The following is a 20,628-nucleotide window of genomic DNA, read 5'->3' as shown; positions in this document are numbered from 1 at the left end:
GAGCGTGTGCTATAAAACAGATGAAATAGACAGACAGACAGACAGATAGATAAGTGAGGAGGGGGAACTTGGAGCAATTGCCCTCCTCTTCCATCAGAAAACCCCCCATCATCATAGGAGAAGTACCAGCCTGTTTCCACTTCTTTAGTGCCAAATGGCCATGTATCACCTGGTAGTCAGCAATTTTAAACTCTACTTTGTCAAGTGAGTGGGAGCTGGGTAATTGATGTGACTGGGGCAGCTGTGTAACAGATGTGCGAAATGACACTTTCAGGGCTGCAACGTAGACGTGGCTGCCCATTATCAATTCCCCATCTTACTCTTCTAAACATCCTTCCAATATCATGTCCTTTAGTTTCACAAAGCCACAGTGATCATAGGGCTCCCTCTTCAAGATCAGTTTCACGCATGTCTTCATTAAGGACATGCATGCACAGGATCGTAATTAACTGTTGGATCAGATCTCCTGACAGTTACCAACTAGCTATGAGAGCAGTCCCAGACTGGTTTAAGAATCCTATTCAGGTGTACTTGATAGGGTTTACTCCCAGAAAAGTGCCCTCAGGATTTCACAGTAATTTTGTTTTTGGACTCTAGAACTTCTGCTTGTCACTGAAGAGCATCAGCTCAACTGCACTGGCTCCCCTGTCGAATGTGTTTGCGTTCAGCATGACAATGAAGATGTATCTATTCTACTGCTAAACAGTATGTTCTAAAGCGGTGGTTTTCATTGTTCCCCAAGGTCTACCAATACCACAATCAATCATTCAGTTGAGAAAGAAAGGAAAATTAACATCAGTGCCTGAGAAAACACTGTAAGCTAAAATTAATACATGGTACTGTTGAGCAAACTGATCATTCTGTTTAAAGGAGCCTACGCTTACTTGGCAATGAAATGTACTGTATGCATATTCATGCCAGCGTATATACTCCTACAATGTTAATAACATGTAGAGCACTGGTTGGGGGGTTCAGATGCATGGCAAAGCAATCAAATGAATGCATGATTCACTGCATGAGCAAAGCTCTCTTGAGTCTTCCTGTGGTTAACATCTCATGGCCTGAAGCCATGTGAATCGGCTCCCACTTTTATCACATATTCCAAAAAGTAAACCACCGGATGCAAGTATGATGCCACCACTTACACTGAACGATAGGAGGTGGACTGTCATGTTCAATTTTTCACTAAGGAAGCCTTGGGTCAGTCTAACCTACTCCACAGGGGTTTTGGGTGGTGAAAACACTGCTCTGAACTCCTTAGAGAAAGCATAGGGTACACATCAAATTCATTATTTGGACCACGTGAGGAGAAAGGAACCGGTCTGCATTTCAGTCCTGGACTGGTATTTGTGGACCATATGCAGGCAGACTAGCTATCAGCAATATTCCTTTGTACAGCATTGAAAGGAAGATGAAGATTGCACTTGAGTGCTACAGAAAATCACCACAGGTTGTGGAGTATTTGAAGGTCAGTCAGCTCCGCTACACAGTTTGCTCCAGCTGAGAGCTGTTGGGGAAGAATGGCTAACTGGCTGTGATGCTATTTCTGTCTAAGCATGAGGTGGTATCCATCATTAGAGGAGACAGAAGAAGGATTGCTTCCTCTTTAGATATATATCTCATAGTCCAGTTACCATTTAGCAGCAAAAACAAAAAGGATCATTTTGGCACCTTGAAGACCAACACAGTTATTGGAGTGTAAGGTTTCAGTGGTTCGGGCCACAGTCAGGTGCCTGAAGCAAAACATCAGTCAACCTTTTAATTCAAGTAAAAAATAAAAAAATAAACAAGGCAAGTGACAAAAGGATACAACAGCCTGTATGGCTATATAACAAAGTGAAAAATAAACAAGGCAAGTGACCTTTAATAACCACTATAATCCCTGATTATGTTACTTTCGCATCTATAGTGGGGGAGACATAAGTAACCTCTGCTTTAGCTCCGGTTGGTACCATTAAACCTAATAATAAATGTAAATTCAATAATTTCACACTGAAGTCTCCCATTTGGAAGAATAATTTAACACCAGGTTGTAGGACTAACGGAGCAATCTTGAGGCAGGTTCACAAATCCACCCTCACTATTTCCCCCCCATGAATTTTATTGCGTTTGACAGTAAAAATAACAAGTACAACAGAGTCGTTCAGATTTGTTTCATCTTGATTGGGAAAGGATATGCAAATGGGGATTTAGTTAGTAATTAAAATCCAAAACAAACAAAATTGTTTTCTAAATAACAGTAAACACTCCGTAGCCAAACAGTATTATTTCTGACATTTGGGAACAGAGGAAAACTAATACGTGCCTCATTGTCTGGGTTCATTATATCAAGCAACAGGAATCAAGAGGGGCAGCAAGGAGAGTGACTGGCAGAGCCAGTATGTACCTGACAGGGATTCCATCCACCCAGAACAGTTATTCTACTTCCTTGCCAAACAGTATTATCATGAGAGGTATTTCTAGGCATAGTGCTTGTAGGTTCTGCCAACCATTGCTCCATCTCTGTCTTTGGGAAGGTTTTCTGATTTTTTGAGTCCTGTGAGCACAAGCCATTTTGTCCTATGGGGCTGTGTCTACAATGTCCTAGGCAGGGACAAAGTAATGTGCTTGTATATACTATAAGGCAAGGTGGGCTTATATAGGATATATAGGATGTGTCACTGGCCACCAAGACTAGGTTAATTCATGCCATTGTATTCCTTATTACTATGTATGGGTGTGAAAGCTGGACAGTGAAGAAGGCTGATAGGAATAAAATAGATTCCTTTGAAATGTGGTGTTGGAGGAGGGTGTTACGGATTCCGTGGACTGCCAAAAAAAACAAATCAGTGGGTTATAGATCAAATCAAGCCTGAACTGACCCTAGAAGCTAAAATGGCTAAACTGAGGCTATCGTATTTTGGACACATTATGAGAAGAGAAGAGTCACTGGAAAAGACGGTCATGCTAGGAAACGTTGAGGGCAGCAGGAAAAGAGGAAGACCCAACAAGAGATGGATTGACTCAATAAAGGAAGCCACAGACTTCAGTTTGCAAGATCTGAGCAAGGCTGTAAAAGATAGGACATTTTGGAGGACTTTCATTCATAGGGTCGCCATGAGTCGGAAGCGACTTGATGGCACTTAACACACATATACACAAGGTGGGCTGGGGGAGGGATAAAGGCTACCTCAAGCTATATTTGGAATCCTCAGTAACAGGAAGCCTTTCCTTTCCTTCCTACCTGGTCTTCAGCAGTTAATGGGGAGTTTTTTTTCTATTTCTTTAAGGAAAATATGGTGAAGAGATATTTGGCCACTGCATAGGGAGCCCATGCAGCAGGAGAAAGGCAAAGATTTTGCTACGGAAGGGCAATAGAGACTACCTAGAGAGAGCTCGCCAGCTTGGCTGACCACATGCCTTGCAGACTCGTGGATGGAGGGAACTGTAGCAAATTCTTTCACACACATATTGATAGGGACATAAGAGAGATTGGTGATAACAAAGCATTTAAACATTTTTAATTATTTTTCTCTCCATTTTTCTCCCCATTGGGGACCCAAAACAGCTTGCAAGATACAAAAATACACTTTAAATAAACAGACAGGGGAAAAAAACTCCAAACAAAGATCAAGTCACAGGCAACAAGGCATGGGCTGAGAGCCAAGAGTCAAGACTACTTTGCCTCTCGCCCTTTGGATCGAAGTCCTGACCACACCAGGCTTACATACCTGTGACAGGAAGGGAAACAGAAGTTCAACCGATAGTTTAATCAGTTGGCAGACCTGTTCCCAGAATTTCCATTTGAAAAATCTGTCTCCTATTCATGCGAGTCCTGTATCCTACCACTCTGCTAAGACAAGTTTGAAGCCTTTCTCCGCCCTAAGGATCTTTCCTCCAAAGAAGAAGCCACTGAAGGTATCACTTGGCTAGTGCACTCTGCATTAGCTTCATTTGCTGCTGCGAATGTCACCACAAAGATACATAATGTTAATCCATGAGAATGTCACTGATCCCAGCAAGAGCCGATGGATCTTAAAAAAAACGCTAATGCATTCAACTGCTCCCAAAAGGTCCCTGCCAATGAGATCACTGCAGGATGAATTAGAGAATGCCAGCAAGATGGCGAGAATTGTATCCGTGTGACATGATTCATAGTTCCGATCCCTTTTGACGGTACCTTTTATATTTTAAAATCCCCCCACCAAATATTCCCAGCTCAGCCCTTCTTTTCCTCAATACCTGGTGGAGTGTTTTGCACAGTGAATGATGTTCGCCATTATTTTGGCCAACAACTAAGAGGACAGATGGATTTTGTGTTGTTTTGTCCAGCCTAGATGCTAATGTGAGGAACTCTAAACTTCACAGATGTTTATATAGCATTTTCACGGTTACCTCTTAATGTGGATTTTTATGTATTGCTCTGATTTAGTTTTATCTGCTATTTTGCTATGTATAAAATTGAATGTTAAAAATGAAAATAGCATTTTTCCATTAAACGTATTTGATGATATGTAAGTAAAAATATATCCTATGTTTAATGGCTTTAAATTTTTCAATGTACATTTATGTAACTAATACTACAATGAATGTCAGCGTATTATGATATGTTTCCCCTTTCCATTCACCTTGACTTTTAGCCACAGAACCTCAGGCACTAACATCTTATAAAGCAAACGGCATACATTAACCTGCAGGCTACCAACGCTGACATTACCAGCCACGTAGCTTCCTATAAAAATGCACTTCAAATATCAATTACCTCATTACCTTACCTTATCCTTTTTTTGCTTTTCATCCTGATATATGGTCCAGTGCTCACCATCATTGCTATAGGCAAGTTTATAGGAGCCCACAAACTGTACATGACCAAAATCTTTCGCTCCTTGAGTAATAATGCCAGTTACTTTTGTAGGAACAAGGAGGTCAATCTATAAAAGACAAACAGCACACAGTTAAAATGTTCTCAAGTTGCCTTCTTGAACAAGTCAAAGAAAGGCAGAACTGAAAGTAGTAAGAGAAAATCATTAGCACCTTGATCGTTTGAGTGCATACAGTTTTTTTTCATCAATTCAATTAGTTTTCCGGCATCAATATATCTAATTCTCAACATGGCCAAATCTGTGGATACTTCAAGCAGAGATTGGCAAAGCAATCCTCCTTCCTGTTTATGTTTTTGTAAAGTAGGAACAGCATTTCTTGGCTTCTTATTTGGCAAAATGATTTTTGAGAATTATTTTTGCTAAGTATTTAATGTTTGATTAGAAACTGTAATTGATACATTTGCATATAAAAATAAAAAATTAGAACACAAATCATTTTCAAAGTATGAAGTATGTAGAAAAGACAAAATTCATGTAATTCTTAATCTGTGCCCATAGGGTCAAGTGACTGTCTTTATATCGTTGATAGCCTTTATATAAAGTTGTCTTTATATAAAGTTGATAGGTAAAAAACCAGAGCAAAGAAGCACTCAATATCAGCAATTCTTTAAAAAAACTTTAATTGTATCTTAATTGAACCCTAATAAATCAGTTTTTGTTGTATATATTCGGTAACCTTCTGTTCCGCAAAGCATATCATAGTGCTTCTTATGGATTTCATAGTTTGTTTTAACAAAATATAACCTGAGTACAAGCTAATTGGTATATCTAATAGTCAGCATGGCTTCAGCTATAGATACTTAAATCTGAAGATCAGGGCCACATGGACCGAAGAGAGCCCCAGATTTTTCAGAAAAACCTACAGTTAAAAATATTATAGACCTATAAGAACTTTGGTCAAAAAGATCTTTATTAATTTTACTAGTAAGTACTATTTTTGCATCATTCCAGGAAGCTGGAGTAATATGATTGTGCAAACAACTACTCATTGTTGTTAAGGAAGGCTGTAATTAACCTTCACACACTGATTGATTTATAATTTTTTATGTTTTGCTCAGAGACAGGTGTATTCAGGTCTAGTGTATTTTCATTAGATATTGGTGTTACAGTGATTTGTAACAATCATGATTTTTTTCATAGAAAGATTATCTGATGCAATAACTCTCCATGAAAATATTAGACAATTCTATACCATTATTTGCTAGTCTTCAAAGTGAATCAGGGAGAGAAAATGAAGGAATAGAATAGGATTTCCCCCCTTTTCCCCTAGATAATGTATCATTTGCTGTATTGCTTTTTTCATAATATAATCGTTTAGAAAAACATATGGCTTTACTTAGTAAATAACATTTCTAACTGTTTTCTATAAACTCATAACTGTTGTTTGATTTCTGTATTTAGAAAGCATTTGAGTTTGCTCTCCAGCTGACTAATTAAAACAATCAAATCCTCCTTTAAATGTATTACATCCTTGCTTTTTCTGGATGGAAAACTGCAAGGCAAAGCTCCTCATCAAGATTTTGGTTGTCTCCCAAAAATTTTGCCCTGGTTTGTCTACAGTCTTGTTATAAAGAAAGAATTCCTTAACATGTTGTTCTGTCAAAGAAGAATGCTTCTCTTGCTTTAAAAAAGGTAAAGGTCCCCTGTGCAAGCACCGGGTCATTCCTGACCCATGGGGTGACGTCACATCCCGACGTTTCCAAGGCAGACTTTTCTTTACGGGGTGGTTTGCCAGTTTACCTGCATAATATTCATTCTCCACTGACATAGATTTTTAACATTTACCATAACAAGAAATTGGTCAGATAAAGTTATAGGCTGTATTTGAGTCTCAGAAATTTGAGTAGTAAGTCCAGGAATTAATCTAAAGAAATCAATCCTAGAATAACTATTATATGGGCTACAGAAGATGTAATCTTATGAAGACTGAAGAATCTCCAAATTTCAATCAATTGTAAACAATCCATCTCTCTTCCCATATCAGGATCAATTATTACATTAAAATCCCCTCTAAATATGATATCCCCATTTGCAAAAATATGAGGAGTATGAAAAAATGTCACCACAGCAATTAATAACAGCAGTAGAAAATTATTGTTAATATTGTGTACTCAGATTAGCATATACACTTTCTGAAGTCACCATTCTTAATGCCTGTTACATGAAAACTGATTTTGAGACTCTAAATAATCAACCAAATATGGACCCTGTAGGCATAGAAATGCCAATATTTAAATTTGCACATGTTCAGAGATACTTCCAAGACTGACTTTCTTCTCTCACTGTTGCCAGCTAGGTGCCCTTTCATGTGTGTGGCAAGCCACAAATGCCTGATAGATGCTTTCATCCTTCAGTGTCCTCAAAACAATACTCTGAGAACTATATCGGCTACACTTAAAAAAAAAAGAACAAGCTTAAGAAATATAATGGTATTTCCTGTAAAAGGCCTACACAATCATGTCTCAAAGGGTAGCTGGTTCTGTAAGGACACCAATCAAAGTGCCCTGACCCAAGTTTAAATCAATCTCACTCTTGGACTGGAAAGAACTTTTTAGTAGAGATCATAAGACACTTCCTTATTGATTAATAACTTCTAGCCAAAGAGAGGTGAAAAGAGGCCCGATGAACTTTCAGAGTTGCTCATAGAAAGAGATCAGCACCACATAAAGCCTGAACTTGTGATATTCATCTGGAAATCACCACTGGTAATTACTGTCTCTTGGTGCAAAATGGCATCTCTCTATATGGTGACATCTTTTGCATTGGAAAACCAAATAAAATGAAATTTTGCAGGAAGGACAATTTCTAAATAGGTAATAAACTTCTTAATACAATTGCTCTGTGAAATGGTTAGGCAGATGTCTTTTCTTTCTCCTTTATAAAGCATTGCTTTCTGGATGTATTATGCTGTTTATAGTTCAGCATCCTGTAGGTGTGAAATCCGGTTTATGCAATATATTATTCTATTTCATTGTCTTTAATTTGTATACACCAGTTCTATTGCATTTTTGATGGTACACACTATACTGTCTTTATCACATTTTCTTTTATCTGTAATCTGCTTTGAGTCTCAGCAAGGCCAATTACAACTGAAGCAGTTACGTAAGTAAATAATAAAAAGTAACTATAAAAATTGTACTGGAATTGTACCTTCTTGGTGTGTATGAGTGTGTGTGTGTAAAGTGCCGTCAAGTCGCAGCTGACTTATGGCGACCCCTTTTTGGGGTTTTCATGGCAAGAGACTAACAGAGGTGGTTTGCCAGTGCCTTCCTCTGCACAGCAACCCTGGACGTCCTTGGTGGTCTCCCATCGAAAGACTAACCAGGTCCGACCCTGCTTAGCTTCTGAGATCTGATGAGATCAGGCTAGCCTGGGCCATCCAGGTCAGGGTGCCATGTGGCAAATTAGAGGTCCAAGGACTGATCTATTGGATCCTGGCCATGTATCAGGGCATTTTCAGGCTAATGACCCAAAAACTAGGTGACTACAGATGGTGCACCCTTTTAAAGAGGGAAATGCTGATTCTTTTGCCTTCAGCTGAGTCAGAGTGTCCCTGCCTCATTCCTGGAAAACTGAAAGGGGACTTTTTTTTTGCATTAGAAAAAACAGCATGACGGTGATTTGCTTTTTGTCCTTATAAGGGACACATAGATCTCCCTTGACTACCTTCAGCAGAGCCCCAGGTTCCCTGGATCCAGTGAGAAATAGCGTTCTAGACAACACACTTTACAACCCCCTTGCCTTTGACTCCACTGCTTACAAGTTTCTTCTGTAAGCCCGTATGTGTGTGCATTAAAGACACACTCCATGCATCTGATAGTTCATGAAAGCTTATGCTGTAATAAATCTGTTAATATTTAGCAACAAGATTTTGCTTTGCGACAACAGGCTAACATAGCTACCATCTGGAATTTTTTTTTATTGCCATATATTAGAAGGTAAGATAACGCTGGACTAGAGAGAAGACAGGACCCCATGGCTTGGATCCACAAACTTTTCTGCAGGTGGGAATATTTCTGACAGGGGGAGGTAAAATGAAAAACATGTTCTGTGGGCAGAAACCTTCTATCAACTGAAATGCTCCAGCAGATCCCACCCCGTGTGTTCTCCTGACTTACCATTCCATGGAATTTTGAGACCATTAATGGTACAGGAATTGCAGCAACTTCTACATCAGCCTTAAAACGAGGTAAGGGTTTCAGGGCAAGCCTTTTCAGGAATGCAATTTTGCTTTATCAGAGAAACAGGCAGCCCAATCCTAACTGAGGGGGGGAGTACTTACGACGGACTCCGGGACAGAGTAGCAGCACCGCCTCCTGAGCAACTTGCAGTAGCGCAGAAGATAAAATAAAATAAAATCCCCCAAGCTCCATGAAACTCCTCCATAGAGTTTCACGGGGCTACGACTGGTAAGTCGGCACCTGCAAAAAGGGGTGTTCCTGGGTTGAAAGAGGTCTGCCCCCGGGAACAACCCCTCGATGCCGGTGCGAGGACTTGCACCAGGAAAATGCTGCTGGCGAGGATGTGCTGGTGCCCATGGCTCGCACTGCTGCATGGCTCCTCAGTACCAACCTAAGGGCCTCACTGTCGCATTAGTGCCCACTTAGCCAGCACAAATTGCATTAACGCCAGCGGTGGGGTCACTCTGGCTCCTATCCCCATATGTGGATGCAGCTAAATAACAGCACTAGGAGGCTGAACAGGTTACAGTTCGCTTCAATGAAAACTATAATATCCTGAGGCTGGCTGATGGAGGGAATTTTGGTACCTTGTGTCCAGGCAAATGTGGAATGTTATAAAACAATTTTCTGAATTACCAGTTATATCGAGAAATCAGAAAAAAATGATGTCCTTCTTGGCATTCAGTATGGCTCTAATAGGATGTGAGTTGCATTTTATTTTCCTTTATACATATGTCTCTCATCAGTAAATTAGCATTTTTATTAGGCAGCTAAACTGACTAAATAATCTCTGTCTTATTTCTGCATGCTCGATTCCTTGGTAAATAAAATCAAATCCTGTACTGAAGCTCCTTCATAATTATTTTTAATTTTATGATTATAATTTGTGATGTTTGTTTTAGAACTGTACATCAAGTTACTTTATGATAATTTGGATTTCTTTTTTTGTTTTAGTCAAGAGCAAACAATACATCTTTGATGAGCAGACAGTTATCTCTGGAATGTAGCAGCTTCTTTTCCACATCATCGGCTTGGGCCCTAAGAACTGTACAACACACTTTGCTCATGGGATGCTACTTCTCTGCTTCCTTATTCCTACTGGATCCCTCCTGCTGGTTCTGAAAGCTGCTCTTGAAGGTTGGGGGGCCTTGTGGAAAGGCTTTAAGGAGGTTTGCTGTTGAGGGCACTGTCAGAAATCAGACCCCCACCCCCTCTCCTGAGTAGAAGCACTCACTCAAGAGGCAGAACTGGATCCAAAGCCACATCAGTTTTAAAAAAGCGAGGATGTCAGCCACTTGGCTAATAATTGGTTATAGCATAGTAACACTTGGTTATAGCATGGTAACACTTCCATGTTTAATTTTTTTCCCCAGGGCGACAGTGCTGTTCCTTAGCTTACACATTAGACAATTTCACAAAGTGACTGGATGTGTTCTTTCCAAGGTCAGTACAATGGCTCTATGATGAAAAGCTTTATTATACATGTATCTTTTAAACAATTTGAATATTAGTAATAAGATTTCCCCCATCTTGAATTTAAGAAGCAAGCTGAATATCATGACTGATAACAATCACACACATTAGCTACCATCCTAAAAACACTTTCCTGAAAGACCCACTGACAAACATGTGATGTCTGTTTAGGATTGCTCCCATTGTTCCTGAACTAGATAAGTATATTTTTTCATTTATATGTGTATATAAGGGATAAATCTTGACACTTATTTAAAACCCTACAGGTTACCATTTAATTCATTTAGAACAGCTGAGAGAGTACGTATGTCTTTTACTGAAAGTGCTGAGCTGCATATTTCTCTTATGAATAAAGCTTTCAGATAGTTAAGAAAGAATCTGAGAGCTTAATCATGGTCACATAGCCCCTTATTCCAATTTACTCCACTCCTCTTTTACAGTCATTTGCTTCTCAGCTGGGAAAAAGGTTAATCCTAAATCAGCCATGGTTCTTTGAAGAAGCATTTAAATTTGAAAAATTGTTGTAAAAGTTTGAAAATAAATACCTTCAGCTATGTTAAGATAATGCTGAGCAGAAAAAATTACTTTATCCTTTTCTTTACATATCTTCGCATATTCAGATACGTTTTCTCATTTAGCAATGAAGGCTCCTTACTTTCCCTGACATTATGACCATTCAGGATTCCCAATGGAAAACCAAAGGCACGTTAAAAAAATGACACATTTCGCTATATGCATAGTTTTGTTTGACTGAATTGCAACTTCATTGTTTAAATATCCTTTATGGCAGCCTGGAATAACATGCACATCTAGAAGGTTTCTAAAATGTTAGTCTTATAAACAGCAATTAACAACTAAAATAGATTGGAGCCCCAGTACTGGGATGAAGTATGTTCCTCTCATACCATAAAGTCAGGGCAGTAGTATTTTAAACAAAACAAATAATCATTCTGCTCTCCCCAAAAAACTGTCATTGGCCATAGTGTTAAAAAGTAACTACACAGTCCTGTCTTTTCTCCCAACATGGCTAACTGCAATTTGGTATGTATGTGTGAAGAAGGTGGATTATACAGGAGAAATGATCATGAGACAGAACAACCTGTCTCCCACAACTGTAGCCTCAATCTAATTCATTAGCTAGCATAAAAGAACCAAGGATTACAGACTGATGCGTACCCTCTGTAAACTCATCAAAAATCTGTTAAGTATCCTGTGGCTTAGAGAAACTTACTAAAAGAAACTTACTGTTTGTCCTTTGTACAGCATTATCTGGCCATTCACTTATACTAACAGTGCAATCCTGAAGGGGGGGTAGAGCTGCTGAGGAGGCAGCATGACCCCATGCTGGCGTAAGTGCCACTTGCACAGTCCAAACAGGCATAGATGCCATCGCAAGGGCACTTACACTGGTATAGGGGTGCCATGCGGCAGCGCGAGCCTCGGGCGCTGGTGCTTCCTCCCCAGTAGCATTTGTCCAGTGCAAGTGCTTGCGCTGACATTCAGGGGGGCATTCCCATGGGTTGCACTGCCTTTAGGCAGCTTCCAAAGCCCTTTCGGGCTGGGAACAACCCCTTGAGCTGGCGTGGAGTTATGCCTGCTATAAGGCAGGTGTAGCCCCATGAAATTCTATGGAGAGTTTCATGGAGCTTGGGGGGGGGGAATCTATTTTTAATTCCCCACTGCGCCACAGCAAGCTGCTCTGGAGGTGGTATGGCTACGTCATTCCCAAGCACAGCATAAATACCCCCCTTAGGATTAGGCTGCTCATGTCAAATTGATACATTGATATGGCATATCTGAATGCCCAAAGCCATATGTACACATGTTGAATCTAGGAGATCAGTGTGGGTGGCACTGAGTCCATGTCTGAAAGATGAACAAGTTCATTACAATGTTAACACTTCATATATCCTTGGGATTGCTTCCTATACTTCTGGTTGTGCACTAAAGAACTGAACTGGGATTGGAAGATCAGTCCTAAACAGGTCTGCTCAGCATCCTAGTCAGGTTTATTCAGTAGCCTTACTCCCAGGAAAGTGTTCACAGGATGAAGGGAGAGCCTGCTCAGTGGTAGAGCATCTGCTTGGCATGCAGAAGGTCCCAGGTCCAATCCCCGGCATCTCTAGTTAAAGGAACTAGGCAAGTAAGTGATGTGAATGACCTCTGCCTGAGACCCTTGAAAGCTGCTGCCAGTCTGAGAAGACAATACTGACTTTGATGGGCCAAGGGTCTGATTCAGTATAAGGTAGCTTCATATGTGTTCATGTGGTGGAACTGTGAGAGATGTTTTCAAGTGTATGCATTTTGAGAGTTGGGAGTTGTTATTACAGTTTCATATGTATAAACAATTGTACAGCCGTAGCATAATATATACACTATATACTATAATAGCGATGTGTGGCTATTTGTAGTACCTGGAGGTTGGCAACCATATTTAGGAGGCAGAAAGAGAGAGTGCTGGGGTGTAGAGCAGAAAGAGAGAGAGACAGGCATGGGGGAGAGAGAGTAAGAGTGGAGGGATGGAAAGAGTGAGAGGCAGAGAAGTAGGGGGAGAGGTAGGCTTGCAAGGCCCCGCTGCTCCACTGGCAGGAGCTTCTCGGGGCCAGGCCCACGCGTGATGTGCCTATGTCTCTTCCAGTTTAACCCGGAAGTGACGGGGATGCTCTAGCAATCCCAGCCAAAACTCTATGGTTTCCATAGAGTTTTGGCCGAGATTGCTAGAGTGTCCGTGTCACTTTCAGGTTTACCCAAAAGTGATGTGTGTGCCGCGTCTGCGTGCACGAGCCCGCAGTGCCTGCGCACATGCCCGCAGTGCCCGCTGGCCCTCAGCTGGCCGGTGGGCAGCCCGGTGGATGGGCGGTAGTTTACCCGCCACCACCGGGCAATTGGCAACCCTAGGGAGAGGGGAGGAAACAAAAGTGGTGGAATGGGATGGACATTCCTGCAGGTTTCTTTCAAAGTGTGTGTGTGGGTTATAGAGAAGCCTTGAGATTGATTTAGGTGGGCGAAGGAAGGAGGGGAACTGTCTCCTTAGAAGTAACAAAAAAGCAAAACTCCTGAATTCTTCCAAAGTTCTTTTTCACTACATCTAATTCTTTAGGAGTGTTGGGAGAGTTGCTGCTGAGACTGATGTTAGCTAATATTGCTAGGGTTGCCAGTCCAAGCCTGGCAACTAGCAGGAGGCTTGGGGGCAGGGACATAGGGGAGGAGGCGTGCGACATTGGCAATGTGAGGTAGGGTAACTCTTGGACATTTGTGGCAAAATTTTGTCACTGTTCCACCAGGCTTACAACTGAGGGCAGCTTGAAGTTTATCCCCCTTGTCATTGTTTGCTGGCCTCCCCATATTTCCCCCAGCTGGCTCATGGGGGCTCACTGCCAGGCCAGGTTTTTATAGTGATGGCTATTTATTAGTATTGGATGCCATCTTGTTTATTAATTATATGGAGTACATAATTTTTAAGAGCTTTTAAGTATGTTTTAACTGATGTTTATTATGCATTGTTGTAACCCACTCTGAGCCCGGCTTGCTGGGAATGAGGGCGGGCTATAAATATGAGGAATAAATAAATAGTGATGCCAGTGATGTCACTTAAAAAAAATCTCCTGCCACTGTTCAGAGCAGGAGGCCTGGAAGCTCTGAATACTGCTCTGACGCATAGGCCAAATCAAACACTGCAAGACAACCCACACCGCTTAAACACAGTGGAGATTAAGGGTGTGCCTGCCTGCCTAAACCTTTGACCTTGTGTCTCTCCTCTAAAGATTTGTGCAGGAACTTTATGTTTGAATTGGATATATCCATAGATTTCTAGAGGGATTTTTAAAATGGGAATTCTACCATGCCATATGTATGCATATGTGTCTAATTCAAACATTCATTCCCCCTCCCCCCCGGATATTCAAATGTGGGGCAGGTGCACTAAGTGAGCGAGGAGGGCCGGCTTCCTTTCTCATCCAACCTAGCCCATAATTCTCACGCTGCCAGGAACTCACCACCTTCTTCCCCTTTCATTTAACTATCAGAAATGAACTGAGAAAAAGGATATCGATTTGGAAGTTTCCTAGAGTGTGTATATCTTAAAATGTATAGATGATTCACATGGCCAATAAACACTCCTTGCAAGGGCTCCTGAATCTCACCACGCGCTTTTTACCTATTGAAGACTACGGCATGCATGGGGGTGGGGGTGGGGAATGCAACCTAGGCAGAGTCCCCAATACTGGTATACATATTGTTCAAAAGACACAAAGTTTATTATTACCTGTGTTATATATCAGCAAGCAGACTAAAGACACATATAGGTCAGTTGGACTGATACTTAAAGCAACCGAACTACTAGCTCTTCACAGGTAGCAAACAGGGTTAAGAGGCAACTCAGCAATGAATAATGGTTTGGTTTAAAAATCCTGCTCTTATATAACCTGCAGAGTAATACTTTCCACCGAGTCAGCCTTATTCAGCCAACCTTTTAAAGAATGACTTCGACCATCTGCCAGCCAAGATTATTAGATGTTATGTAACCTGCTTCAGCAAATGCACTGCTATTGCTTTAAAGCATGGAGTAATAAAACCACATTAGTTGACTTTCAGATTAGTAAAAAAGCCCACAACCATTATTTTGTCAAAAGAGGAAAGTTGTAATTGTTTCCTGTAATAAACATAACGACCAATAGAATTAAAGCGTGGAAGCTGGAAAAATACAACTGAGATGCCTTGATCAGCAAGTTTGGTAGTTTGGTCCATCTTTGTAAAGGAGTGAGAATACCTTCAAACGAAGTCCTGCTCAGTACAAAATGAAAAGGCAAATCCTATCTTTAACGACAGAATGTTAAAGTCCTGTGCAGATGGTCATTCTTATGAACATCCACACGTGTGGTCAGAGCTGATAGTTTCACCTCCCCTGGCCCCAGACCCTGCTATGGCCAGTCTTCATGCACTGGAGATGATAGCTGCACAAAGTCCAAACTAGTAAAACCATGTTACCAAAGTACCCAGATTTTTTTTTTTTGGGGGGGGGAGGGCATTTGACTACTCTGAGATACACTGGAATTTGGATTGAGATACACTCCAAATACAACTGTGCAAGTCCCCCCGCCCAGAGTTGTCAGAGTAATCCGTGACTTATATAATTCTATATCAGTGAGACAAGAATGTCTAGAACTCCTTACATGTGGCCACTCATTAAATCTTTTCCCACACAGTAGAAGTCCATTTCACAAGGCATTATGCCTAGGCCTTTTCCAAAATAACATTTCCATATTAGCCTAAAATGCATGTGCCTATTTTCATATTAATATAACTAGGAAAGTAAAAGTAAAATAGAAATGAACATTTTGTAGAAACTTAACCCAACCATCTTGTTCAGTTCGACAGTTCTGTTAAGGTAAAGGTCCCCTGTGCAAGTACCGGATCATTCCTGACCCATGGGGTGACGTCATATCCCAACGGTTACTAGGCAGACTCTGTTTTTACGGGGTGGTTTGCCAGTGCCTTCCCCAGTCATCTTCCCTTTACCCCCAGCAAGCTGGGTACTCATTAGAAACTTAACCCAACCATTTTGTTCAGTTCAACAGTTCTGTTATCTGTCTTTATAACACTGCATACATTACTCATGGTGACTCACTTTTATTGAAACACCTTCAACTGCACAAAAAGGCAGGATATAAATGTAATCCATCTCTACTTTTCAGCAATCCAAGGCAATAAAAAGTAAGCATCCAGTATAAAACCAGAAATTCTGTAATCAATTGTAATTAGAAATTGTAGGCCCCAACGTATGAAGAAAAGTATGGGTTGATGGTATGGACTTCACAGTATACTGAAAAGTTAGGGTATGTGCTAGGAAAGTCTCATTAGGGAAGCATTCCACATTAGCCATGGCCAAAGAGAAGGTTTTCTCTCCAGTAGCCAAATGTTTGAGGCAGAGGAGCCCAAAGCAGGCCATCTTAATGGATGAGCAGGATCATTTGTGACAACACAATCTTCAGATTCTATAATTCTCAATACAATATAAATGCCACTCCCCATGACCAATAAGCCTGTCAACATGCATCGTCAAAAATACCTGGCCAGTAGGTAGAGCCAGAATACAGTTTGCACAGTCAGGTAATGTAATTTGGATGAGTTGGGGGAAATGATGGGAGTTTGGTTTTTTTTTCCTTTTCAGGATGGAGCTTAGGTTGGGAGTGAGGGAAGGAAGGAAGCAGAAGTAGATTGGCCCATCAGAAAGGACTTTTAGTTTAATATTCATAACTCTATGGTTGAGAAGTATGCCTTGGACCATACAAATGAGCTATTTTCAGTGAAAAATATTATTTGGGCTTCAGATTTCCCCCCATTTATTGAAACTAAACAGACTACACAAGACTCTCCTGTTCTTGCACACAATCTCTTTATTTGCAAGCTTAGTTCCTACAAGCAGCAGATCAGGAGAAAACCTGTTTCTACACTATACAATTTCAGGTTGGAGGCTTGTGTGATTTTCCACCCCACCCCCCTCCAAGTATTAATGGTCAGGGGCAGAATTTTCTCAGAGCTGGTATTTTTTTAAATATGCAGACATCTTTGTTCATTCAGTCTTTTAAGCCACACATCCAGTCATTCCAGATAGTTCCTAGGTGGTTCATGGATCTAACAGTATCTGTGGATATGGGATTTTTGGACTCTATAAGAAAGTTAGGCATCTTTAATACACAATCAATTGCAATTTCATCTATAGACAAATTAAACTGAAAGAAGAAAAATATAGAAGGAAAAAAGCACTTCTAAAACAACTTAATCTTGTGATTACAGTAGAAGTTTTTCTATTAAAAATGAGACTCTCGGGGACAAAAATTATATATATATCATAGGTATAAAACAGTAGGGAATATGAGAATGGAAATGACTAAGTCATAATCCACATGCAATTTAGCGGAAAGCTATTTTCTCTGTATTGTAAACAATCATATAGACCATGATTTATCTCAGCTCTCACAGCTGCTTACCTGGACTAGACCCAATATTTAATGAAGAGACTGCCCTGAGCTATTAGTATTTTTCTTGGTACCTAATACATATAAAGGGTTCATCTCTTAGGCTCTAGGGAACCATAAATTATAGTCATGCATCACTGCGTGAGGATTAAAATATCAACTGTGTTTGTACTAAACTTCTGCAAATATCTCCAACCAAAATTCAGCAATAAAGAAATCCACTTAAAACCATGTAGGCTTCTTTCCCATCTGCTTATTTTCCAGAAGAAGAAGAAGAACAACAAGAAGAAGAAGAACAAGAACAAGAAGAAGAGTTGGTTTTTATACCAACTTTCTCTACCACTTAGGAGAGACTCAAACCGGCTTACAATCACCTTCCCTTCCCCTCCCCACAACAGACACTCTGTGAGGTAAGTGGGGCGGAAAGAGCTCTAACAGAGCTGTAACCTGCCCAAGGTCACCCAGCTGGCTTAATGTGTAGGTGTAGGGAAACAATTCCAGTTCACCAGATTAGCCTCCGCCACTCATGTGGAGAAGTGGGGAATCAAACCCTGTTCTCCAGATCAGAGTCAACCACTCCAAACCACTGCTCTTAACTACTACACCACACTGGCTCTCAGTAGGCATCAGTAAGGAAGGAAAGTAAAGATGCTTAAACAGTAAAGATGCTTCAACAGGCATCAGTAGGGATGGAAGATGCTTAAGCATTCCTTTCTCCTCAACGACGAACCAGGCAGACTATCTGTAGTCCAGGCTCGGATTCTTCCTCAGGAGCCTTGCAAGCAGCAAACTGGATAGCTTTAAATCAAATACGTCTTCCAAACTGCTTTGTAGACATATAGAAGCAGGCCAGCCTGCTGTCGAAGACCCCAACAGTTCAAACAAAAAGGACTTACAGCACCTCCAGAAAGTGCTCGAGAATAGCTTGGAACATTTTCAGATAAAGGCAGTTCTGTATCTGCCTTTCTTCGTGCTTTTTCAAGCATGGTGCATGGAGAGCACTGTAACAGGATATATGCCGTGGATATAATGGTCACGAGGGGATAGCAAAAGGTATTTGGGATGCAAGGATTTTGTAGGTCAAAATCTGCATTTGAACTCAGAGTGGAAAACTGTTTTAGCAAGCCAGGGCGGACCCAGAAGCTGTCATAACATTCTCCTGATGGATGGCTCACCTCTGTTAACATGAGAACATCTGTATTCAACACCAGCAATTGCCTTTGAATACCGCTGTTACAAAAAAGAATTAAAAACCTCATTGCACACTTGGGGAGGGGCTGTGGCTTAATGGTAGAGCATCGGTTTGGCATGCAGATTCGATCCCCCACATCTCAATTACAAGGACCAGGTAGGAGGTGACATGAAAGACCTCTACCTGAGACCCTGGAGAGCTGCTGCCAGTCTGAGTAGACAACACTGAACTTGATGGACCAAGGGTCTGATTCAGTATAAAGCAGCTTCATGTACCCTTAATCTTCAAAGCCATGAGGGAGCTTTGATAATCAATGCAAACTTTAAACAGGCAGCCAGACGACAAAGAACTCAAAATCCAGAAGGTAAAAATAACTTCTCTTAACAATGGAATGTATATTTTTCTTGAATGACACACTGCTTCTCTTAAATCATGCTGATTTAAACCACTCAGGAAGTTACATGTACACTTTACAAATAGTGACCCTAGAATAATTGATAAGAAGATTTGCAATTTGAAAAGCAAACCAAGTTAGCTTGGTCAGAGTCTATTTCATGATTTACAAGTGCTGCCATGAAGCGCTGCCATAAACTAAGAAATCAAAGGAAAATTAAAGCAAGGAAGGTAAAGTGTTGGTTCTCTTGAAAGCTGACAGCCACAGCCCTAGTGAAATCATCACAGCAGACAATACTTTCATAAATTATATTCATTTTATGCATATGTAATAGCTGATGCCCCAGTTACATAATATGAATCTATGGCTGTGCAGGCTGGCTGGATTGGAATAGAAACATCTTCTGCACACCGTTCTTAGGTCAGAGGTGTCATATCATATTACATCAGCCCCAAGGACAGCTCCAGGAGGCATTCTGACACACTTTTGGCTCAAAACTTGTATACCTAACAACTGTTTCCTCTCTTGAAGTATGTAATACGACTTTTTTCTCCCTCATGAGTCTGGCGTAAGCACCAGAGCACCATCTTGATTCCAGTTCTCTTTGGGGAAAGTGTAACTCACTGAACATATAATGACAGGAAACAAGCTATATGGTTCTCTGGGGCAAAAGAACACATTGTGATAGTGATTTATGGGTTATCCTTGATGTGTCACTTAATTTTTTTTATTTGCCTTGCCTTAATAATACCTTTTAGTATTAATATTTTATAGTTACAATGCTATACTAACGGTGCAATTGTGACAGGCCTTTTCTGGCTACTGGGGGGATGCACACAGCCTCCTATTATTTTGGGGGTCCAGGTTTGTTTTAAACTGTAACCCTTCCCCTCAGTTACCAGGTGTTCTAAAGGTAGCAAGCGATGCAAAAAGCTTATTGGTAAAGTACTAAATGAAAGTACAGGTGATGCAAATCCATCATACAGTGTTCCAACTATCACCTTCTTCCCTCCTGGTCAAGTGTTTGAAAACTTCAAAATTGTTTGACAAATGTTTGAAAACTTCAATTGGTGCAGGCTGTTGCAACCAGGATGCTGACTGAAGTGGGTCGTAGGGACCACACCACACCAGTCTTGGCCCAACTACACAGGCTCCCTATCTGTTTCCAGGCATAATTCAGGTACGTGTTGACTTTTAATGTGCTATATGGCTTGGGACCAACATATCTGAAGGACTGCCTAATTCCTTATGAACCTACCTGACTGCTATGGTCAACTTTATGAATTATCACTTGCTGATGCAAAAATCTTGTCTTTCAACTCTTAACATCTCTTTAACTCTGGCACCCATCTGCTATCTCTGTAATATAAGAAGTTCAAAAACAATAATCCAGAAACGTGTGTGTGTGTGTGTGTGTGTGTGTGTGTGTGTGTGTGTGAGAGAGAGAGAGAGAGAGAGAGAGAGAGAGAGAGAGACTAGAATATGGGAAAGGATGTTCTAAAGAACAAATGAATGAATTAATGAGAAAATAAGCTGTTGCTTGATTTGA

At 40.7% G+C, this 20,628-nt stretch overlaps 1 protein-coding gene across 1 annotated transcript in view; it reads right to left on the bottom strand.

Annotated features, from left to right (window-relative positions):
- The window catches only part of EDIL3 (EGF like repeats and discoidin domains 3), a 294,133-nt gene that overhangs the window by 9,565 nt on the left and 263,940 nt on the right, over nucleotides 1–20,628 (bottom strand). Inside the window, exon 10 of the mRNA XM_056847986.1 lies at nucleotides 4,755–4,910. Within this exon, the coding sequence (XP_056703964.1) occupies nucleotides 4,755–4,910 (156 nt within the window). The remainder of the gene's footprint in view (nucleotides 1–4,754; nucleotides 4,911–20,628) is intronic.

The sequence above is a fragment of the Euleptes europaea genome, chromosome 4, assembly GCF_029931775.1.
Source record: "Euleptes europaea isolate rEulEur1 chromosome 4, rEulEur1.hap1, whole genome shotgun sequence".
NCBI lineage: Eukaryota > Metazoa > Chordata > Lepidosauria > Squamata > Sphaerodactylidae > Euleptes > Euleptes europaea.
The sequence above is the reverse complement of the archived record's forward strand: the minus strand, read 5'-3'. Positions and strand labels throughout refer to the sequence as shown.